Source organism: Rosa chinensis, chromosome 7, assembly GCF_002994745.2.
Source record: "Rosa chinensis cultivar Old Blush chromosome 7, RchiOBHm-V2, whole genome shotgun sequence".
Lineage (NCBI taxonomy): Eukaryota > Viridiplantae > Streptophyta > Magnoliopsida > Rosales > Rosaceae > Rosa > Rosa chinensis.
Window position 1 is genome coordinate 47,275,698 of NC_037094.1, and position 25,790 is coordinate 47,301,487.

The following is a 25,790-nucleotide window of genomic DNA, read 5'->3' on the forward strand; positions in this document are numbered from 1 at the left end:
TGTTTTTCTTTGTGAACTCATGGGATTTGGTACTAGTTCCTATGGGATCTGGTATTAGCTTCCATCAATTTTCTCTTTTAGTATAGAATAAACGATTCTAGCTAGTTGAATTTGTATTTTCTTTTTTTTGGGAATAATTGTTCGTCTCGACTTTTTAATGTTAATTTTGTTTCAAACAAATTTGGTAAACAGTTCTCTTTGAAAAAGATAATGCAAATGTGAAAGAACAAAACCACAGTTCGATCTCACCTTCCCTAAATACATCTTCATGTATTTTCTCCCCTACGAACCTTTTCAGTTATGACTTATGAGCTGCCAAGTAGACTATTCATAATGACATGCATATATCTCCAAATATATGTTAGAGTATCCATCTTATAGCTTTCTTGATGGATCTAGGATTTCTGTTTCTTTTATTAAAACGCACAGTTTAGTTTAATTCGATACGCACCGTTTTGGCTCAACCTCGGGGAGGAATCTGTGAGCTGTTTTACGTAAAGTAGTGAGCCAGTGTTGTGAGAAGTTACTCTTTCTCTGCAATTTTTCTTCTTCCATTCTTTGTAGCTCTTGCAATTTCCAGTAGTTAGGTTTAGAACCCTAACAATATATAGGACAAATTATTTTGATTTGGTGATGAAGCGACAAATGCCATCTCCAATTTGAAATTTGATAAACTATATCATACAAAATTACGATTTCTAATTAACATAAACCGAAAACATAAAACTCTGAAAAAGATTAGAATTTAATAATCTCCTTCACCCAATTGTTTATCAATCTGGTTCGGAAAAGTGCAAGAACATGCTATTGGGGTGCATTCATCTAACTTCGAAGGGCAGGCCATATACTCCATGAGACCTCTCCCGAAAATTGGGATTGTTATGGGGTGATATTGGCAGTTGGTGAATAATCCCTATGGGCAAGGGGTATTACTCCAATTTTTCTTCGGAGGCTGCACGTTCTATGGTCTGGGAAAAGTGATCAGTTGTTCTTAGACTAGGAGGGTTGCCTTTTATGCAATGGACGCCGAATTTCTCCTCGGCAAGTCAAAAGAACACTAATGCTCTCAAGTATGGGTGAATTTTTGGGATCTAGGGCTTGAACTTTAGGAACCTCGTACTTTTTTGAAATTGCACATGGCATTGAGGTTCCCGTCAAGGATCCGGCTCCTCTAAAGTGAGCAGGGTGTGAATTTACTTCAATTTAATAAAATCTGAACTCTCCGTCTAATCTAAAGGTTCTAACAAGTGACACATCACTTTTCTACCAATTTTTTGTTTTTAGTCTAAACCACAGTTAACTTGCCGTTAACCCTAGAAAAAAAAAAATTAGGGATTTTGCGTTTGCTTTCTTTGTGCTTCATGGCAATTCATGGTTGCAAGAAGAAGAATAAAAAAGAAAAAAACTGACTTGCATTGAATCTAGACCAAGGCCGTGATGGTTCACAACTTCAGATAATGGATTACATGCATAATTTTATGTTTTTTAGCGTACAATACATGATGAGGGAAAGCTGATGACTACCTGCATAATTGGATAAGAATCTTACATAATCTCTCGGTGGCTCTTTCTTTGCGAGCACATAAGGACCTTGTCAACTACTATTTTAATGTCTTCTTGCTTTCTAGAAAGAATTGAACAATTGAATGGTAAGTCAATAACAGGTAGCACAATTTTTTCTTTCTTTCTTTTCTTCAACCATGAGTGAGTTGCCATGGAAGAACATAGAAGCAAATGCGCGCAGCAACTCCAAGCCAAATCCCTAATTTTTTTTTTGGTTAATGGCAAGTTAACGATGGTTTAGACTAAAAACAAAAAATTGGTGGAAGAGTGATGTGTCACTTGTTAGAACCTTTAGATTAGACGGAGAGTCCAAATTTTATGAAATTGAAGTAAATTCACACCCTCCTCACTTTAGAGGAGCCAGATCCTCTTGGCTCCTCTTGGGAATATCGATCAGAACACTTTAGACAGAAAATTTGGGCTTTTCGTAAGGGTTCTAGTGGACATTGATTTATCTTATGATCCTCCTCGTGAATTAGCTGTTTGTCACAAGAATGGGGAGACTGTGATACTGAGTATGAACATCTTCCTGATCTGTGTTCACATTGTGGTAATATTGGGCATAGGGTGATGGCTTGCAAGCTTGTGCAGAAGAAGGTGGGACTCAAGTTTAGTTGACGTGGAGCTGGACCGGGGTCGCTCTCGCCAGCCTAGACGGCGGCGGAAGAGTAAGATGAAGCAAGTTTTTGTGCCAGTGGATCGGGGAAGAAACATGTATCCTTTTCTTCTCGTCCTACTGTTTCTATTGATGATGGAGAAGGAACATCTTTTGCACATAAATCCCCTACTCCTTTTGGAGAGGTTTGCGGTGAATATGCCAAAAGTTGGTAAGATAGTTGATCAAGCTAGCAGTGGTTGAACAAACTACTGCTCCATTTGTTGTTGAACAAGCCATTGTTCCAATAGTAAAGGAGGTAGGACAGAATATCTTAAGTCCAGTTGTAAGCTCAATTCCAACAAGCTTTCCAGGTAAGGTTAATGACAATATTTCCACCGGTAATAGTTTTTAGATTCTTGCTCACATGCAGCATGATGAGAGCATTTGCAACAAAGAGACATCTTCCCCAATGATACTTTGGTTGACACTAATAATATGGATTCTACTTTGGTAGAATCTAGTGTTCATCAAGCTAAGTTTTGTTGGGGTGATCTAGAAAATGAAGAATCCCTTGGTCATCATACATATGCTTAGGCTGAGATAAGTTCTTTGTACGTGTTCCTGGTTTGATGCAGGTGAAGCAACTCTGGAAGATGAGAATCTTCTTAAGTCTCTCAATTGAAGGTCAAAAGAGATTCACGAGACCCTTACCCTACCCACAATCGGACGCCGGTTGTGCGTCTTGATCTTTCATTTAAGCAGCTCTGCTTAATTTTGCTTATGTTTTGGTTGCCTTTTGGTTTTGTTGTTTTTTTAAGAGGCATTGGCTTCATGTGACATGTACTATCTTTTTTATTCAATAAATTTCTACTTCCATTAAAAAATATATATATATATATCCTTCACCTTTTCAAGGATTCAATTATTTTCTGAAGAATCAAAGTTTCAAACTCTTTAATACAATAGATTTTGCTGAAATATATATATAGATAGATAGATAGATCTTGAAGACAAACTTCTACTCTCTTTTTTGCTCAATTCAAATTGGGTGTGCAAGGCTGGCCCTGAGGCAGCCGTCTTAGGCCACGGGTCTCCGGGGGGCTCTGAGGTTTAATTTTGTATATACATATTGCGTATATATATTTTTCTTGTTTTGCTCCAATAAGCAAAGAAAATCGTCTTACGTACACCAGTGGTAGCCTGTTACACTTATAACTACCTCACCACTAGGGTTCGACCCTTAGCTCTGACATTCCACAGTTTTTGTTTTCTTTGAATTAAGTCAATAATTTCTCCTTTCCTCACAACCTGGGTTCGACCCTAGGCTCTGACCTTTCTCTTTTTTTTTTTCCTTTCAATGAATTAAGTCAATAACTTTCTTCTTTTCCTCTTCTTCTAACACATTGCGGCCCAATTTTCCAATTTATGTATGAATAAAAATTAAATATTCTTTTTAATTTATTTAAATCAAAACACATGTTATTTAATTTTCTTTTTCTCGATTGAGTTCAAAATACATGAGAGGCCACATTTAAATTCTTCGAATCAGGTCATTAGAATCTCGGGACCGGCTTTGTGGGTGGGATTGGAATTGGTATCCAGGGTCAGATCCAAAGCAATCATGGGTTGGGCTCAAGCCCTACCGACAATTTTGGGAAATTTTTTTTTCCTACATATACTATATACATAATTACTTTGTTTCTTTGTTGAAGCCCCACCCAGAACTGGAGATCGGTTTTTGCTTCCTTCAGCTATTCCATCATACTCTTCACGACTCCACTCTCATCTATTAGTGGGTGCAGGAATGCAGCAGATTCGGTCTCTACACCACTCCACTCTTTTATGACTCACCGTCATACTGTCCAAGAGCCCACTCTCCTCCAATCGGTCTTTAAAGCTTCTTCTTCTCTATTTCACTCAAGCTTTGATTTAATTCTTGATTAAAGCTTTGGGTTGTTGGCATTCATGTTTATGACCTAGTTTTGTTTTTCTGTATTTCTTCAATTTTTGAAAGTTAATGGTATGCAGAAAATTTGTTTTTATCGCGCCAGTGGAGATACAGAGCAGCTTTGCTTCCACAGCTTGTGTTTGATTATAAATGTGTGTTTTTGTTTGTATAGTGATCAATAAAAATTGAATCTTTTGTAGTAGCTTTAGATCAAGGAACAAAATTAAGTCTTTTTGTTTGTATGGTAATCAATAAAGGCTGTGTTTTCCTTCTAACTCATGCTTCTGTTTTGTTTTCTCTCTTATTCATGCTTGGGCTCTTATACATATAGTTTGTGGTCTATGGTTTGTTGCGACTTGCAAGAGTTCTTTGTAGGCATGGTGTTAATCAATTAATCAATTTCTATCACCAATAAATTTCTTTTTGTTAAGAAGTTCTAGCCCCACCAGGTTTTCAATCTTGGATCTGCCCCTGCATAAAACTGATGTAAGAACCTAAACCAGTTCATAAGTGTTCACAATTCTCACCAATCAACTATTGATTTTGTACATAAAAAGTATCATAATTTCAAAAAAATCAGTTTGGCAAATTCAGACAGATAAAGGAATAAAGAGAGACATACTATCTCTTTTTATATAAACCTTATTCAATCACATTCTGAAAAAGTTTAATGGCAGAGCAACACCAGATCATACTAGCTCAAGAATACAACACAAGTCACATACACATTCATCATATGAGCTAGAGAAGAAAGATGAATCAGATGGTGATTAAGCCCTAACAAGTGCAGAACAAGTTCAAACTCAGAAGAGGATAAAACCTGGAATTGAAGACAGAACTTGCCCAAACAGAGACAAGGCATTTCAGCCTTAACATGGCCACAACTCACAACAATGGCATGACTGACCATATCCTGAAACCTTTGCTCACTATACCAGCTTTAATTGTACAAATTAACCAATAGCTCAAGTTTTGTTTTTCTCTCTAGGATTCCCTATATAATTTGGACCACTACCTCTTGTATAAATAACCCACTATTGTAATGAAGAAAGCAAGCAATGATCAATACAAATTTCAAATTTATTTTCTCTCCATCCTTGCAATACATTGCTTCAATTTATCATGGTATCTAGAGCCATAGCCTAACGGCTACCAGATCCAAGAATCATCTCAATCCTCTCTCTCTTTCCAAATTCCTTCACTCCAATCTATCAATTACCTTGTTTTCAATCTTTTTTTTTTCCAGCTCCCAACAATTGCACAATGGCAAACACAAACACAAACCCACAAAATCAAACTCCCTACCCACCCATTGTTCAACTCTCCCCGGAACTCACTGCCCAACTCCTCAATCCCTCCGTTTCTTCCCAAAACATAGCCACCCTTGTTCCCGTCAAGCTCAGCACCACCAATTACATTCTATGGCGCTCTCTCATCACACCAGTCCTTCAACAATACAACTTCTATTCTTTAGTTGATGGCACTGACTCAACCCCCGCCATGTTCTTACCCAATTCTACAGATATTAATCCAGCATACATGGAATGGGCGAAAAGAGATCGTACCTGTCGTATATGGCTCACTGCCACTCTCGGCGACTCTGTGCTGCCTTTCCAAATCGGTTGTATCTCTACCCGATCCATCTGGGTCACTCTGGAGCGTCGCCTTGCTAACATCACTTGATCCCATGTCCTTCAACTCAAGCGTCGACTTCAGACACTGCATAAAGGCAGTCGATGACGGCCTATCTTCAACAAATCAAGGACAACGCTGATTCACTCGCTCATGCTGGAGAGCCCCTCGATGGTGCTGACATCATCGCCCATACTCTTCAAGGGCTGTCACAAGACTATGATGCCTTTGCCACCTCAATTCGTGTTCATGCATAACCCATTCAAGCCGTAGAGCTCCATGGATTCCTACTGAGTAAAGAAATTGAGGTGTAGCGCCACGGAGAAACACTCATCCCTAATCTCAACCCAAACTCTCAAATGCAAGCTTATGCTGCTTTTAACTCACCACCAAACCCGACTCGGCTCAATTACCCTTTTCAGAGAGCTCGAGGCCCATTTCCCACATCCAACCACACCAGGGCCTTTCAACCCCGACCTCCTTCTCCCAACTCTTCCCGATCCTTTTTCCGACCACCACCTCGACAGGCCAATACCTATGGAGCACCTCGCATTAGTTGCCAAATCTGTGGCCGCAACAATCACTCGGCTGTGAACTGCTCCAATTGCATGAACTATGCCTACCAAGGAAGAGCACATCCTCCTCGTTTTCAGGCAATGATGGAAACGCCATCTTCTCTTACTCACTCTGCACTACCATCACTCTGGTATGCTGACTTTGGGGCAAACACACCACATCACTAATGATCTTCGCAATCTCTCTATTGCCACAGAGTATAATGGAACTGATGAAGTGAGCACTGCAAATGGTGGTTCAATGCCAATCTCCCACATTGACTTCACTACTGCCATACCATCTACCCTTGGCTCCTCAGCTACCTCTGGTTCATCTCTCAAACTCAATTCAGTCCTTTATATACCTTTTGCTTCTCATAACTTGCTCTCTATTAACAAACTTCTCACTAATAATCAATGTCATCTAATCCTCACTCCCACCTCTTGCTTTGTCAAGGATTCTATCACGGGGAAAGTTCTGTTTCAAGGCCCTACTAATCGAGCTCTTTATCCGCTCTTGGGCAAATTACTGTTTAGTCCCTGAAGTATGGCTTCATCCTCGTTTCAGTCCCTGCCTTTCTGATTTAATCCCAAAAGTCCCTGAACTCACAATTTTCAGTCCAACCAGTCCATCTCCTCCATTTTCTCCAGTTGCTCGATGACGTGTCAGTCATTCCTTGCCAGCTCAGCGCCACGTAAGACATGAATTGTGTAAAGTGACGAGAATGCCCCCGCTTCAGTTTTTTTCCAAAATTTGACTACAAACCCTCAAAGCAAATCAAACCTGAGAGGGATTTCCTTAATTCAAACGAGACCAGCCAAATCAAACCCAACCCACACAAAAAAAAACCAAAAAGAAAAAGAAAAAAAAGACGATCAAAATTTGAACGAAAAAAGAAGAAGGAAAAACCAGATGAGCTGTGAAAGCTTACGATGGGAGTGTCCCTGATGCTGAGGTGAGGCAGAGGGTCGGAGATGCTGATGTGGAGGGGGGGGCAAAGCGGAGATCCCATGACTCTAAGCTGCGCGACCAGCTGGTTGGTGGCTGTGCTGCTTCTTTCGGCAGAGCAGACCAGGCATGGGGGAGCCGGAGCTATACTGGTCACCAGAACACTCTAATCTAATTCCAATTCTCAGCCATTCCACCAAGAACTTGACGAAATCCAATATCACCCTACTCGCAGCTTCTGGAAATTTAACCATAATCAACATCCACTTATAATTCATGATGCAAATTAAGAAGAGGAATAACCAAAGCAGCCACCACCAGCTATGGTGCAGCGGTGGTCCAATGTACCCAACTAACCATTTCAATTTTCTCAAGAAATTAAGCTCTAGCAGACATCAATTTGTGCCTCTAAACGTTGAACTGAACCCAGAAACCAGAGAACCGCCACCATGGACGGTGGTTCCAACAATACCCGAAATAACCCAAAACCACAAATCATCAAAACTCAATCAAATCCAAGAACAAGTTATAATAGCTTGTAGAGAATGAAGAGGAGAAGGGTTTCCTCACCTAAATCGTCACCGGTAATGGCCGGATCGAGTTGACGAAAAAGGCGAAAATCCGCCAGAAACCCAAAACCTTTCAGGCTTTGATTCTTTCTCCTCGCTCCATGCATGGACGATCGATGACCACAGGAGGAACCACGACGAGGAGAAGCGTCGAACGTGACCGGTACGCCGCCATGTAATGGCCGGATGAGGGGTCTTGTAGTGACGGCCGGTGAAGGAGGGAGAGGTTGTGGGTGCCCAGAAAAAATTTCTACACCCACTTCGTACCAACACCCACTCCGACCCCCATTTCTCACCTCAAAAACCTCCATGATCATCTCCAAAGCTTCAAACTACCACAAAGCTCTCTCCCTTCTCTACACAACCAAATGGGTGATTTTGGAGGAAATTTTGGAAAAAACTGAAGTAGGGGCATTCTCGTCACTTTACACAATCTGTGTCTTACGTGGCGCTGAGCTGGCAAGGAATGACCGACAAGTCATCGAGCAACCGGAGAAAATGGAGGAGATGGACTGGTTGGATTGAAAATTGTGAGTTCAGGGACTTTTGGGATTAAATGAAAGGCAGGGACTGAAACAAGGATGAAGCCATACTTCAGGGACTAAACAGTAATTTGTCCTCCGCTCCTCCATCATCTCAATCATCGTCCATCACCATCTGCACTCTTCAGTTCTTCAGTATCTTCTTCACTTTTGTACCAACGTCTTGGCCACCCATCTGCATCAACTCTACACCACATTTTGTCCACAGCTCAGCTACCTATATCCAAGACCGACAAAAATATCTCTAGCTTTTGTAGGCATTGTCCATTAGGGAAAAGCTCCAAACTTCCTTTCTTTCCATCTCAATGTAATAGCAATGCTCCACTTCAGCTAATACATTCTTATGTTTGGGGATCTTCTCCTATTTCTTCAATTAGTGGATTCAAGTATTATGTTGTTTTCATTGATGATTGGTCACGTTATGCTTGGCTTTTTCCACTAAAATCAAAATCTGATGTTTCATCCATCTTTGCTCACTTTAAAACTCTCGTTGAAAATCAGTTTGACTTAAAAATCAAGAAATTTCGCACCGACAATGGTGGTGAGTTCACTAGTAATAGTTTCAAGCACTTTCTCTCCACACATGGCATTGATCACCAATTTTCCTGTGGCATACACCTGAACATAATGGTCTTGCTGAGCGCAAGCACCGACACATCATTGAACTAAGCAGAACTCTGTTTTCTCAATCCTTTCTTCCACTTCATTTTTGGACAGAGGTTGTCCAAACTGCCATCTACCTCATTAATCGAATACCTTCCAAAACCATCTCCAATATCAGCCCACTTCAAAAGCTTCTCAATTGCACTCCTGACTATCACTTTCTAAAAGTTTTAGGCTGTGCGTGCTATCCCTGGCTTCATCCCTATTCTGATCACAAATTGGCCTTTCGAAGCATCCCCTGCATCTTCATTGGTTATGCCATTGATCACAAGGGTTATAGGTGCTTAGATCCCAAAACTGGCAGGGTCTACATCTCTCAACATGTGATATTTGATGGACAAACCTTGAACAATTAGCAAAACCCCAATTCCATTCACCACCCCCTTCTCTCACATGTCTACCAATGCCACCTCTCTCCATCTCTTCTAACCATAACCATAATCCAGCCCCTGCATCTCAACCACCCTCCCCAGACCCTCCCATTCCTCCACCATCTCCGCCACCACAAAACACCCCAGATTCAAATCCTCTAGCACCATCACCCCCTCCACGACCAAATAGATTAAAGCCTCTAGTACAACCTCACCCAATGCAAACCAGGTCCAAATATGGTATCTACAAGCCAAAAGTCTACACAGCAACCCATCCATTTCATTCCGCACTTTTGACTACCAAAATCCACCCTTTTGTTCCAAAGACTTTTAAACAAGCTTCCAAACACTCTCATTGGCTTCAGGCCATGAACAATGAAATTCAAGTACTGCATCACACCAAAACATGGACTCTTGTGCCACCCCACCCTTCTCAAAATCTTGCAGGATGCAAATGGGTTTTCCAAGTGAAACACAAACAAGATGGCTCCATGAGAGATTCAAAGCTCGACTTGTCGCAAAAGGTTTCCACCAGCAACAAGGCCTTGACTACAAAGAAACATTCATCCCTGTAGCTAAACCGACCACCATTCGCCTCATTCTATCCTTGCTTTCCAACATGATTGGCCAATCACACAACTTGACGTCACCAATGCATTTCTTCATGGCACACTTCATGAAACTGTCTTTATGACCCAACCTCCTGGCTTTGAGGATCCAACCAAGCCCCATTATGTCTGAAAGTTACACAAATCCTTGTATGGCTTGAAACCAAGGTTCTAAAAAACGCTAGGCGCTAGTCGGGCGGTGGCCCAGAGCCTAGCGCCCAGAGGTCTAGGCAGTTTTTTGTTTTTAATTTTAATTTTATTTTTATAATATATCATTATATAAATAATATATAACACCATATAATAATTGCGTTTCAATGTATTTTTTAATTTAATTAATCAATTGAAATGTTATTATTACATTAATAAATGAAATATAACCGTTCAATACTTGGATGACTGGACAGATAATCAATGGAGTGCCCATGTGCAAGAGGATTAGTGGAGAGATACTCCAAAATTGGATGGACACTTTAAGTCACCTGGTCAGATGGTCTTCCACGATAGCACGACATCATTTAATTGTTATCAGAAATGAAAACTCATGAAACCGTGTCATAAAAAAGGATAAGTTTATCAAACAAAAAAGCAGCCTCTTTACTCATCGTCTTCTTCCTCCTGCAGTTCTACTCCTTCCTTCACAATCGTTTTAATCGATGCAAAACTTCCAAGCTTTGAAGTCTCATAGCTAATGCAAAATATCGAGGTAGCTACCCACGCTTGCTCTCCCATGAATTTGCTCTTGGCGGTGGGTGCCAGAGATAGAGAGAGAGAGAGGAGATTGGATGGTGGAGAAAACCGCCTAGGCACGCCCAAACTCGCCTACTACCCACCTAACATCCTAACGCCTAGTATCAACAATTTTCATGAAATTGAATCGGTCCCTTGCCGCCCACCGCCTAGGCACCGGCTAGGCCGATTTTTAGAACATTGCTTGAAACAGGCACCACGGGCATGGTATGAGGAACTCTACCACCACTTACTCTCTCTTGGCTTCATTGCATCAGTGGCTGACAATTCTCTTTTCTACAAATTTGATACATCTATCACATTTCTCCTCGTTTATGTTGATGATATTGTTCTCATAGGAAGCGATGCCCAATTTTGTAAATACATCATCAGCCAATTGAGTAGCAAATTTTCCATGAAAGATCTTGGTCCACTCAACTTCTTCCTTGGTATTGAAGTCACAAGCACACCATCTCCACTTTACCTTTCGCAAGTCAAATATGTTCATGATTTGCTTGACCAAACAAATATGTTGGAATCCAAATCTTGCCCCTCTCCAACCACTGCCTTCAAGCTCAATCACACATATGGTGCTCTTCTTCAAGACCCCACCACCTACCGATCCATCGTAGGAGCCCTTCAATACCTCACATGGACAAGACCAGATATTTCTTATTCCTTCAACAAAGTTTGTCAATTTATGCACTCTCCTAGATCCACACACCTTGCTGCGGTAAAAAGGATTTTGAGATATATATCTCAAGGGTACTCCTGATAAAGGTCTTCAGATTACAAAAAGGGTTCCCACCCTAACGATTTTTACTGATGCCAGTTGGGGAGGTTGTCCAATTGATAGACGCTCCACAATAGGTTATTGTATATTCTTGGGAAACAATCTTCTCTCTTGGAGTGCAAAGAAGCAGCCCACGGTTGCTAGCTCTTTAACTGAAGCCAAGTATTGTGCATTGGAATACTCACTTGCTAAAACCATTTGGTTATGCTCTCTTCTCAAAGAACTTCATGTTCACCACCAGAACCCTCCATTGTTTCGCTGTGACAACATCAGTGCTATTGCCTTGGCTGCTAACCCTGTCTTCCACTCCAGGACCAAACATGTCGATATGGACTATCACTACATTCGGGAGTTCGTTGCCAATAAGCTCATTGAAATTCAGCATATTTCCACCACTGATCAGCTTGTAGACATATTCACAAAATCTCTTCCTATCGATCGGTTCCAAGAGCTGAGTAGCAAGCTAATTACTCACATACCTCGCATCAGCTTGAGGGGGGATAACGGCAGAGCAACACCATATCATACTAGCTCAAGAATACAACACAAGTCACATACACATTCATCATATGAGCTGGAGGAGAAAGATGAATCAGATGGTGATTCAGCCCTAACAAGAGTAGAACAAGTCCAAACTCAGAAGAGGATAAAACCATGAATTGAAGATAGAACTTGTCCAAATAGAGACAAGGCATTTCAGCCTTAACGTGGCTACAACTCATAACAATGGCATGACTTACCATATCCTAAAACCTCTGCTCACTATACCAGCTTTAATTGTACAAATTAACAAATAGCTCAAGTTTTGTTTTTCTCTTTAGGATTCCCTGTATAATCTGGACCAATACCTCTTGTATAAATAACCCACTGTTGTAATGAAGAAAGCAAGCAATGATCAATACAAATTCAAATTTATTTTCTCTCTGTTCATCCTTGCAATACATTGCTTCAATTTATCAAAGTTTACCAGCACTATTAGGCAAGACAGTAGAAACAATAGTGGAACGATTTGCCAAGACGAAAATACTTCGGCAGTCCCAAGCGAGATTTTCTCTCAAACCTTGCGGCTCCCCCAAAACCCTAGTTGATCACATCGACATCCTTTGCCATCTCCACGTCCTTGCTATCCCAATGGCTTCAATCAACGTTATCACTGCTAGCTTTGCCGCCTCTCTAGCTCTCGCTAAGGGAGGTAAAGCCCCAGATCTGGGGAAGATTGGAGGAGGTTCTGTTCGTCGATATTCTCAGTGTTTTCTTCTGGGAAAACCTCTCACCTGTAAACCTATTGACTCTAATGCCTTCAAATTGCATCTCTTCCGGACTTGGATGGTGGAGAAGGATTTTCAGATCCAAGAGAAGACTGACAATCAGTTTCTCTTCTCCTTTGATTCGGTCCGAGATAGGAACAAGGTACTCAGAGGTGGTGTGTGGTGTTTTGACAGAGCTCCCATATGTCTGGAGGAGTATGATGGTGTTCTTCCCATCGCTGACGTCTGTATGAAGCATGTTAGGATATGGGTTGGGGTTTCTGACATCCTTCTTCTTTATGAGGAACCCGACAATTTCATCCTTATTGGAAACTTGCTGGGTGGTTATCTGGACTACGATAAGAGAGAGTTTTGAAAAGGTATTGTTCGAATTCACTTCTCCCATGACATCTCTAAACCTGTTATTCTTGAGCGAAGGGTTTTCTTGGCCCCTGGTATTGAGCCTATTTTGTAGTTCCAGTTTGAACATGTCAAAGGGAGATGTCCTCAGTGTGGATTGATTACACACTCTGGGGCTCAATGTGAGGAGCCAAATACGGTTGTCTCTACTCCTAAGGTTTTGAAGTTTGGTGTTGGCCCTTCTACCTTTGGTGGCGCCTTCTCTTTCTCTACTCAACCTACTTAAGATTTACCCATGCCTTCTTCTTCACTGCTGAAAAAGAAGAAACCAGTTATTTGTCGGCTAGAGCGATCATCTGCTGCAATTGCTTCCCAGGGTACCGTGCATATCATGGTGGAGATGGAAGGAATGGATCAAGAGGTTTCAGAGCCGAACAAGGCTAGTAGGTTGTCATCGGTGGAACCTTCTAACCCGGGTTCTCCAGATCTCGCTATTACTCCTGCCATGCAAACTAGTCAGAAGCAAACTTTGGTTTACAAGAAAAGAGGTCGAGAAGATGTAACTGTTCCATCCCCTAAGAAATTCAAAACTATTTTGGGTGGTAAGCTTCTCACTCTCCATGCGGAAGCTCTTGGTTTGGCTGAAGCTGAGGATGATGTCGCCCTGGTGACACTAAAGAAGAGGTCAGGAAGACCGCTGGGAAGCAAGAACAAGGGTCCTAGGTCTCAAAAGAAGGTTGGTTTGACCCCTTTGCGTCTTACCTATCCTTCTACTACTACTGCTCAGGAGGTTAGCCCTAAAGCTCCAAGGGGAAACTTTAGGTTCCTGTTTCTGTGCCTACCTTTGATTTAGAGTCTGATGCTATGTAAGTTAGCTTCTCTACTTGTACACTAATTGAGGTCTCTAGGCGAGTAGAGTTGCTTAAGCAAGAGCTTAGATAGTCTTGGGTTTTTTTCTCTTTTGGTTAGACACTCTATTAAGTGTGCGTATTTTACAATGAGGGTCACTTGTCATTTGTTTGGCAGTTTGTGCCCTCTAATACGGTTGGTATGAAACAACATGTGATGTATGTGCCTTCTGGTCATGGATAAATTAATGAAGTTATCTATTTCTCAAAAAAAAAAAAAAAAATTGTGAAAAAAAAATAAAGTAAACAGATTTACCTCTGGAACATAGATGAAATCCAACTCTTCTTTTTTGAATCAGGCTTGCTTTCCTTTCCAGCTTCCTCTTCCTCTTCAGCCTCACTTTCAATACTGTAATCCTCTTCCCTATCCATCATACTTTCACCATGATATGCTGCCACAACCTCAACATTGTTCTCTGCATTCTCACCCACAGCACCTGTAAAATCCAATTTCGACTCGGGCGCCTCTTTTGGTGAAACATCCCAAACTCTATTTTTCTTGGTTATCTTCTTTTTCAGCTCAGCCTTGGAGCCCTTGCTATCAAGGGTAGCTGTTTTTTCCTTCTTCTTCCCAACCTTAGATCTAGATTTAAGCTTATTTACATCAAAAGCCCCAAGATTGGAACTAGTATTCTCTTTTCCATTAGCAGTACCACCTACATTAGATTCTCTGACAACAACATGACCACCATTGGATATTTCTCCAATTTACGGCCCTTCACACTATCACCATCACCACCTTCATTATTCTTCTTCTCTCTTCCAAGTCCACTCTTTTGCAGCTGCCCTTGCTTCCTACCATTACTCACAGGCTTCCCCACCTGCTTCGACTTCTTCAACTCATCAGCACGTGCCTCGGCCTCCTTCCTGAGCTGCCGGAAAGTTTCATCAAAATCATTATACACAGTCGTCTTCTTCGGATCATAAACCTGTGAGAATTGGTGCTTGACCATCGAAAGCAGCTCATCGACTTACAAGAGATGGAGGATCTTCTGATAAACAGCCACGAACACGAGGCCAAGCTCATTATGGAAAGTCCATTTGAGAGTGTAAGCAGCCCCTGGAGCAGTGTAATCATAGAATGCCGCACCGGATCGTTCCTCGAGAAGACAGGAACGGCTCAATGTGTCGATGGGGGATCCTTTAAGAGCATTTCCAAGCTCTTTACAAGTCCACAGGATTAATCCTCCTCTTGTAAATATCAGTAACTGTTCTAACATCTTCAATCTCTAACTTCAAAACCTACCTTCTGAAATCAAATAAATTGAAATTTCAACCACATAATCAGATACAGAATCATATCCTTGGCTACATAATCATGGCTATTACAGCCAAATACAAATCAAATACAGTCAAGAAACCCTAAAGATCACGAATTGGATAGAAATTCAATCTCAAATCGTTCAAGGAAACACAAACCTGTGTGCGATTGAGGCTCTGGGAACCAAAAATTGATGTAGAAGAGAATTGAATTGGAAGTTTATAGATCATACTCCATCAGAAGTTGCAATTAGATGTCTCAACGGCTTCAAATTTTTTAGCGGTAGTTTTCAATGAATTACCGAAGTTACCCTTTTCTTTTTCCTTAAATTTATCTCACTTGGCTTGGGTCTAATTCTCACTCGCTCTTGTTAATTTGATTCATTGAATTTGGTTTGTGATAATAGGACTCACTGAAATAGAACTCATTAAATTTGATTCGTGACGAGACCTAATCCTAATCTAATTCTCACTCTCATAAAGTTTGACGGGACCCCTTGATCAAGAGAGGCATGGGCTTTTTCAGTGGTGGTTGTATCCAATGTTGCAACCATCGACAGTCAATGTGTTGCCCAGATTGCACGTATGTGGCGATTTTAGACCAGCATAAAGCTTGGGTCCTAACCGACCGGTTAACTTATCACAACCAAATACTGAAAATTTTCTATGCACTAAAGGTGCAAGTGAACCATCAAATTCAGCAGATCTCAACTGTTGAAATTTATATGCAACTTATTGGTGCAACTGCACGTCGGTAATACTCTCTTGCCAAATACATATAGCGACATTTAAGACATCCTAATTATTGTTTAGAATCCATGCACTTCCAAACCTGTTTAAGTATACTGCAAACACTCCCATCATCAAACAAAAACAAATGGCATGTTATTTTATAGTTTCCTATATAACTGCTATACCATCTAGTCTATCAGACGAGCGATGTTTGAAGTGGACAAATTACACTTAAGTTCATGTACTTTGCATATCACTGCGTTTATCATACATACCAGTATTAATCGAACGAGTCCATACAAAAACTTTCTTTGTAACCCTACCAAAGCTCAACAAGAAGCCAGACAAATGCTGGACAATATGGTGATCATGTACACGCTCTTACAAAAGTTTTCTTTATCCAAACTATTTCAAATTTCCTGCAAGAATGATTCAGACGACACTGAATGCTGATTGGATCGTGGATGACATCCGGGATGCAATGGTTTGGGAGGCAAATTGCTGGATTTGCTTTTTTGCATCTGAAAGCAAGATCAGGAGTACTCTCATTAAATATGAAAACATATATACCAATGAAATACTACAAGGAGACAAAGACTGCTGTCCAGTGCATTCATAAATGCACCGTATTACCAACGGCAACATTTTAAAATAGTAATCGACGTGGCTTCATGATTCACATCTAGCATTACCTCGGCTTCATATACCCTTTAAATCTACTTCAGTGTAATCCATCAAAAGTAGATTTTAGAAACACAACTTTAAATAAGAATCTTGACTGAAATATCTGACATAATACAATGAAAGAACCCCTAGATGTGCTGACTTTTAAAGCTGAGAACCAACCATTCAGTGATGATAATATATAGATAAAGTAAAATGAATAACTTCGTATTGTAGTTTCATACCTTTACGGCATTTGGTGAATCCAACTATATTTGCAATGCTGAGAGTCAAACAAACTCCAATAACGAGCAGATAATCAGCTTGAAACCGAATCAGAGAAAATATTCCTAGCACAATCCACAAGCCAGCCTACAAAGAAAATAAGAAAGGTGAGAGAACTTAAAACAGTTTGAAATTACACAACATACATACATACATATCTGAATAAATACATACATACAGATATTCAGATATGTACATGAAAGATGAAACCAGACAGAATGTCGTAATAAGTAAAGATCACAGGCTCCAGATTCTCACTTAATTTACTTCCCTCCTAGCCCGAATCTCACTTAGTTTCAAGTTTGAGATCTAAATCAAATTTGCAACAATAAATGTGCATTTCATGCCCTAAGCAATGCTAAGAAAACAATATTTGTCTCACACAGTAATGGGCGAGACATCCAAATGAAAAGACATATCAGGGATGCTAAGAGCTTGAACAATGTTCAGAAAACGAGCAACCACCTACAACAAGTAAATTTTAAATCCTAAGGTCTTCAAAATCTTCCTTTAACATGGTTTTTTGGTTCATAAAATGTCAAACTCATCTCTCATCTTAATGAAAATCTTCATCTGCATTTCACTTTTCATCATCATATGCTTCTGCCTTCTTTAATGCAAGAAATCCAATCCCCATTTAGTCCACCATTTCAAACACAACTACAAGCAAGCAAACTCTATGTGACCATTTCCATGAGAGTTCAGTACATGATCCAATTAATATGATTCAACCAATTTTCACTAAACACCAACCATAAAAAATAGTACAGCAAAAACCAAATGAAAAGAGATACATAAAAATAAAGAAGAGTCAACTAGCTCTGGACTATAGAGGACTTATAAAAAATATTCCAGCAAAAACCAAAGGACAAGAGATACAGAAAAATAAAGAACGGTCAACTAGCTCTGGACCATAGAGGACTAAAACTCGTACTTTTCTCATTGCCAGAGCTGCAATTCTTGCAGCAATAAGAAACCCTTTACTGAAAAATTCAGATTGTACACCTGATAAAATTCTAAGAGCCATAATTAACTTGCAGTACCTATTGTGAACTATAATCTTTACCAACCACCTAAATCCACTCCTATCCAACAGCTTCAATGCGCTCATCACAGCAAAGCTGGCAAAGTCACAAAGATGAGCACAAGATTTTGAGATTTTATCGCCTAAATTTGGCATGGATATAGCATACCAACTCCCTCCTGAAGCTCAACACTGAAGAACTACAGGATCTCCTAATCTCTTCAATGTCCTCTAATGGGTTGTAAAGCTAATGGTCTACAATACACAACCATAATTATCAATTGTTTTTTTTTTTCTTTTTAAATTTTTTTTTATGCACTATAAGGCTGCATGGGAGATCCAATCCAATTCAACAACTTCAATGAGCTCATAACATCAATGCCGGCAAAGCCACGGAGATGAGCACGTGATTTTGAGCTTTTATTGCTAAATCTGTCACTACCTTATCCAACACCCTCCTTAAGATCTCAACCACTCAAGAACTTTAGGATCTCCTAATCTCCTTAATGCAGTCACTAATGGGTTTTAAAGCTAATGGTACTATAATACGCACCCACCCTAATCTCCTTTATTGTAGTCACTAATGGGCTGTAACTAATGGTCCAATAATATGCACCCGTTCTTTCTTCTCTCTCTCTCTCTTTTTTTTTTTTTTTGTTTTTGGAGAAGATAAAATTTTATGAACTTGGTGAACCTGTAATTTTTTTTAATTCTTTCTATTCCAAAGAGGGCTTTACATACAAGAATGAAAGATAATGGATTGCAGTGGAAAGAGCTATGGAAGTATCTCACTTCCGCAGAGAAAATATAAACAACCAGACCACTGGATTAATTTTTGGATCCATGAACTATGTTTGCAGTGCCAAGTATTAAGCATATCATTATCATCTTTAGCTCCCTAAGTGTACCCACATAGCTTTTTATAACACATTTCAGCAACATAATACCTCTGGGATCTATTTTCCACATATTTGTAATTCATTAATTTTGTGTTATAGATCTTCATAAATAACGAATATATAATAAAATCAAGTGTATTCATCCAGCTTGTTTATGTGTGCTAGATCTTTATGAATAATGAATTAAAAATTAGTGGTTCCCAACATGTTTTCATATATGCTTACCGTGAGATAAAGTGTCCACCAGAATAGCCATGAATCCTTTTTGTTCATCCTGGCCAATGACTAAAGCAAAACAAAGATCATTGGATTAGAATCCAGTGATAATGGAGCCAATTGAGCATAGTAAACAAGGTGATAGTGGAGAGAAGCTTATTCGGATAGCTTTTATAATAAGTACGAACCTCTTGGTCAAGGCACTCAAATTTCCACACACTCTCCCCAAGATCATTTATTTCATTCCACCACCTCAAACCAACTAAAATGCGTCCACTCACATTCTTCACCACCCAGAAATCAAAAGCAGCGAGAAGAACAGTCACAACGAAAATGATAACAAAGTTATCAAAGAACAGGGCTGAGAGTATGTAAAACGCCAATGCTGCAGCCTGTGGAAGAGAAGGATCATAAAGTCACATATAAGAATGTATGGTGTTTGTACATAACAATCTTTAATTCTTCTTCTTTTTCCTACATAGGAACATTGGATAACAAAGTTGTAGATATTAGACCTTGAAAAGAACATGAAAGAAACACGTCTTTGGGTTGGCATAGTTTTCTCCCTGTGGCTGCACATGAAAGTAGAGTACATTTGGTTAAGAGGTTAAAATAAGTCAAACTTGCAGCCACAACTCATATATGAATTCGCTCGAAGGAAATCATTGCTGTTAGTCAGCTGCAATATAACAAGACCATTTCTCCTTCTCAGTGATATGATGCAAAACCTTTCAAAAGAACTGAAGAATCCAGAAGTGAGTTGAACTCTTTCTTCTGGAGCCTCGAGAACCCAAAATTATCTACACATTCCTTGTTCCTCTTCATATGATCAGGGATTGAATCGAAACTAAACACCACCCCAATTCCAGACATCTAAAGACAGTATTAATCATAATGAGTCTTCGAGAGTCTCGAATAATTTAGTCAATTGCAGAACTTTCTCCCTAACCAAAGCTAAAAAAAAAAAAAACACTTGAACAGAAACATTCACCTAAAGAGAATATGAGAACCCAGATCTAACATTCATCGAAACCCGGAACAAAAACATACAAATCTGCATACCAAATCCATAATACAAATTAGCAGAGCAGATTCTCATTTTCTCAGAAACTTGAAAACCTCTCAGAAACACGAATCGAGATCCCAAATCCCTAGACCCATGAAATATAGGACTTGAAAATATATATAAGTGCGCAGCTCCAGCCCATGTGATATAAGCAAGCAACAAAGATCAACTCACCTGGCTCAGATCCATATCTGTTGAACACTACTACGAAGATTGGGTTGAGTTGATTGGAGAATCTGGAGGGGCTTGGAGTCAATTCAACTATAGCTTTATGCCTTCGCGGTAATGAACATACCCGCCCAGGTTAACAGATCTCTCTCTCACCAAAACTTTCCGAGAGCTCTCTTTTTCTGTTACACTATCACGTTTCTTAGATAGGCATTTTTTGTTTTTTTTTTTTTTAGAATAAAATACCGTTTCTTAGAATAACAAAAAAAAAAAAAAAAAGGCTTTCATCTTTTAAACTCGCCGGTTTTTTTAATTTTTTTTAATTATTGTTAGATAGGCATTTTATTCTCAAAAAAAAAAAATATATAAACAGGCATTTGGTCATACAATTTCTTTATTTCTGTTTTTTTTTTTTGTCATTGACTCAAAGCACTAAAATGAGCTAAAATTATCTCACTTAAGGCGAGTTTGGCCCCGAGGTGATTAATTTAAAATCGGCTTTAGCTGTGCTGTGGGGTGGCCAGAACTTTCACCTCTGGCCACCCCACGACGGCGCACGGGCACCATCCTCTTCGTCTCATTGTACCCGTCACGTATGTGGCCGTTGATTGTCCATGCACCGGACGACGAAGAAGAATCGACAGTAAGAAGGTCTGACTGCTCCGGCGAGTTTCAAAGAATTCCGGTGACTCCGGCCACCGATTGGCTTGCATAAGGTATGAAATCTCATCTTCTCGTCATGGTCTACATGCCTGTGTGATTATTTTCTGAAATCGATCATGTTCTGATGATTTTTGTTTTTGGGAATTCTCAGCTTCGTCGCGGTTCCTCGACGCCGGCGACTTTTCCAGCTCTTCTCGGCTTACTCCTGGCTTCGTTGCATTTGTAGAAGAAAGCTGACCACGATTGGAGTTGGAAGTCATGAACTTGCTGGGTTGTAGGCATCAAATCCTCAGTCCATCTTCAAACCAGTTTTGGCAGTGTTGGGATATAGATGAGGGCAATATAGGTACACATCTCAACTTCTGAAATCTCTTAATTTAGAAGCATCACTTTTGAAACTTGTGGATTATAGCATTGGGAAGTGGGAGATTGGATTATAATCACCAACCTCTTGTTTTACCAAACACCCATCCAACTTAAATTATGGAATAAGCAGCTTAAGCTGCTCTAACCTCGGGGCCAAACTGGGCCTTACTCCAACAACAGATTATAATTCTCATTCACCCCATTTAAGTGCAAAAAGTCAATTTTAGACTCAGCTCAACTATTAAATTACAATGTGCCACTCTCTCAGATTTCTCTCTCCTCTCTCTCAGTTTCAGTCACCGATGACCCCTCACACTTCAAATGTCTATTCTCTCTCTGCAAAGGCATCGCCGACTTCAGATCTGAATCAATGGAGTCCAAATCAAATTCAAAGAATCGCAGACACATAAAGAGAGAAAGAGACCATGGTGGACAAAGCAGGCCTCGCGCGGTGGCTTTGGATCAAGTTCAAGGATGATTCCGTCTTCGCTCTCTACACTCCCTTCTTCATCGGCCTCGCCTTCGCCAGTCTCGACTCTCACACATTCCTCCATGGTGAAATATGGTTGGAGAGAATGGCTGGGTCAAATATGGCGTGCAACTATGGAGGATGCAGTGAGTATATCAAACTTTGCTCTTACTTTCTTAGTTTCTTATTTGGATGAAAATCGATCTTGTTAGGCATCACCTTTTTCAAGTTTTTTTCTCGTGTCTTTTCCCTTTCTTATTATATTACTCGTTAATCATTGAATCGTTGATATTTGTTTTTTGGTTTTTTTTTATATGTAAATTTCAGCTACGAATTGTCATAAGGATTGCGCCGACGATGATGACAAAGTCGACATACGTGCTTTGAGGAAGCTCGTAGTCTAGAGGCTTCAATTGCACGATAAGCTAATCCAAGTAATTAATTCTTGTTGGGCTATTGTACTAACCCCAAAAAACAATAACTATTTCTTCAAGTATTTCTCGTAGTCTGGGAAGATTGAGGAAGGAATGAACTTTTATACTAAGGTGATTGCTGCATGTGGTTTTGGCCCTCAATGTAATGGCTAATGGGGTCTTTCAACTGGTGCATGCACATTTTTTTTTCTTTTCGTCTGAATCGACGTCTTCACCTCTCTCTCTCTCCTTTTTTTTTTTTTTTTGATAAAATGACGGCAGAAGGCCGAGGACGAAAGAAAAAATAAAAAGAAAAATTTATAGGGAAATGATGAAAAAAGTTACATTAGAGTGTGAAATGATAAAAAGGTCACATAGTTTCCCACTTGATAAAAAGAGCCATTATAAATTATTAGTAATATTAATTTAGTCTTTATGAATAATGAAATAATGTTAAAAAAGATCAGTTTTAATTTTTTTGATTCCCATTCTACCCTTAGAACCTAATACACGTTTATAACCGTGCATTCAAAATCTGAGAGAGAGAAAATCTCTTTTGATCAGATCGATTTGATCGGAGATTCTGTCTCCAAGTTTCTCTCTCCACCGCTAGCTTCCGATTGCGTTTGGTCTCTCTACGACGATCCCATCCTCCAAGTCTCCCTTCAAATCTAACAGTTGCCGATCACCGCCGCGCTCTCCAAGTTCTTCTCCGACGTCCTCCTCGGAACCTCGCCGTCGACGTCACACACTTAGAGGCTCCGAAACGGAGCAGTTTCGGTTCCGGAAGCAGTGTTGTTCGGGTTTCAGAGGTAATTCCCTGTATCAGAGTAGAGATTTGGCTTATCAGATTATAAATTAGGCGATTGTTCATAGCGGCTTTGATTTTGGAATTGAGCTTTGGATGAAACGATTATAGGACTGTTTATGCTATTTTCATTAATTCTGGATTTGATCGAGAATTATCAAACTCGTAATTTCGATCTAGAACTGTCATGAATTTCTCAAGTATAAATTATAGGTTTATCTATCCACAGTTTTGATCTGTGATTAGTTTTTCTTTTCTTCAATTGATGTTCTTTATAGAAATTGTTGTTATTCTTTTTATTGATATAAATTCTGTTGAAATTAGACGATAGATATAGTTCCTTGATTATGTTGATTTAGTTGCTACTGAACATTGGAAAAGAATCGGATTGAGATACTATCAAAACAATAATGGAATGTAGAAAAGTAGGGAGAATTGAATTTGAGGAGAGATGCAATAGGTATTGTAATCTTTTGTTTTTCATTTTTGTTAACCTAGTTGTGAAATGAGCCTAAGGGCCTTCTCAGGTCTTAAGTTCACTGGTTAGTGAACCAGTGAGACAAGCCATTCTCCAGGTTGAACTCAATACTTCTGCAAAAACTGAGATTTACTTGTGTAACTTAAAAAATGAGGTCTTGTTATGTTGTCAAGGTCCTTTGATAGATTCTCAAATTGTTGTATGTATGCTTGCAGTTCTACTTTCAAAATGGTCGTCCACCACCTAATGGACTTAATAAACAACGTCTTTCCAGAATTGATGAGCTTTTCAGCAGTCATATGAATGGATTGCAAATGCAGGGTAAGATGTGTATCTGATTTGTTATTATGCAGATAAATGAAACAAAACCTCTCTTTCTATTCTTTGCCAATGCACTTTCCAGAGATAAGGAATATAAGTTCGTTTTTAGTAAGGGGTTCATATTACTTTTTTTTGCTTATGCAGAATTTAAGACGGTTACAAAGGAAGTATGCAAGCTACCAACATTTTTATCTTCTTCTCTCTTTAGAGAGATAGATACTGGCTGCAGTGGGATAGTGGCCAGGTATGCAGTTGATGTAATTTAGCATACTAGATACAGGACCTAGTTATTGGGGGATCTGAACTCTACAAATTGAGAAAAAATAAATATCTATGAAATGATTGTTCTCATGTCTTTCATATGTGGTCATTATGTACTGCAATGTTGTATGTCTGTGTCTATATATGTGTGTGTGTGTGTGTGTGTAGCACTATCTACCCTATCTGGATATAACATTATGTTTTATAGTATAAAATCAAGAAGACCATCTATTACTAGATAGCCTATTTTCTGCTAACTTTAAATTGGTTCAGTGCTAAATATTATGTTGCAACAAAGACATGAGATCATTGCAGTGCTCTCTAAACAATATTAGACTAGATATGCAAGAATGTAAAACCTCTATAACATCTTGTAATATATTTGAGTAGACTCCGACTATAATACAGTTAAGCGTTGTTGACTGAACAACTTTGCTTCTTTCACTTTGTATTATTGTCTTTCAAGAAACTGCTGGTGTTGACATGTTTTCCTAAGTAATTGACAACATACATCTCATATCCATTACAGTTACCAGCCTTAAAAGCAAGGGTGCAGACAGACTTAGAGATTTCTTTGAGCTATACTGCACTAGAAATGCAATACAATTATTCTTTTGAACTTATATAGAAACCACTTGTTTACATATATAATTTGTTTCATTGATCGTCACACACATGCAAATAATTGTTTGTTTCAAATCATGGTTTGTGGCTCTTTTACCACATTTCTATGATAGAAATGCAGATTGTACGGACCAGCCTTGTGCTTGATCAAGGTTTGGAAAATTAAAAGTTGATAATCATAATACACTATAGTTTTAGGAAGGGCATTATACTCCAACTTTGTAGCTCTTGTTGGTTCTTCGTAGTTTTGCTGCTGTGGCTAACTAAGCTGGAGAATGAAAAGATGTTTACTCCAACCTTGCTGCATATGTGCAATATTTGTATCATTTGCAGTCCTTCTGCCTTTTGTTGTATTCCCTTTGTTCAATAACAAATGTAGCTCTGCTACTTATAGAGTCAGGACCCTCATAATACTCCTATATGTTCACAGTTAATTAATGTTTTTTATTCATGTCATCATACAAGTTTGTTTTAGCTGATGGTCATTCACTGTTTGATTTGACAGGTCAAGTCTCTGATTGATGATGCATCGTCAAGTATTTCTATCGGTGCACAAGGGAACTCTCTTAGTGCAAATGCTGCTGGGATCAACTCACTGCCTTCCATGTTTCAGGCTGGTAGTACACCCTCACTTCCACCGTGAAGTTCCTCAAGCTCTCCACACTTTTCAACACCGAAATCCGACCCTTCTTCTCTAGGCTCTCGTTTTATTTACCTTTGTTATCCATCAGCATTGTGAAACATTTTTTACATGGTTCTTGTAAGACTGAGAATTTCACCTTTTTTTATTCTTCTAGCTTCGAATTTCTTCTTAAATCTCATTTATCATCACTCAAGTCTGTGTGTCGATCTAGGAATGATTTATTCATGTTTGATTAATCTATACTTCTATGTTTGATTAAGTAACTGACCATGTCACTAACCAAGTAACTGTCAGTAGCCAAGTAACAAGTTAATAGCCAAGTCATTGTTAATCACATATCACTAACTAAGTAACTGACCATGTCACTAACCAAGTAACTGACCATGTCACTAACCAA

General features: G+C 39.4%; 1 protein-coding gene across 1 annotated transcript; it reads right to left on the reverse strand.

Annotated features, from left to right (window-relative positions):
- Positions 1 to 16,215: 16,215 nt before the first annotated feature.
- On the reverse strand, positions 16,216 to 20,551 carry LOC112180755 (Golgi apparatus membrane protein-like protein ECHIDNA). Its single transcript, XM_024319324.2, has 6 exons — positions 20,354 to 20,551; positions 19,629 to 19,685; positions 19,302 to 19,505; positions 19,123 to 19,182; positions 16,935 to 17,061; positions 16,216 to 16,547 (listed from the first exon to the last, which is right to left on the reverse strand). Exons 1-6 carry the CDS (start codon positions 20,366 to 20,368, stop codon positions 16,459 to 16,461), a joined length of 552 nt encoding a protein of 183 aa, XP_024175092.1. The 5' UTR covers positions 20,369 to 20,551; the 3' UTR covers positions 16,216 to 16,458.
- Positions 20,552 to 25,790: the final 5,239 nt, after the last annotated feature.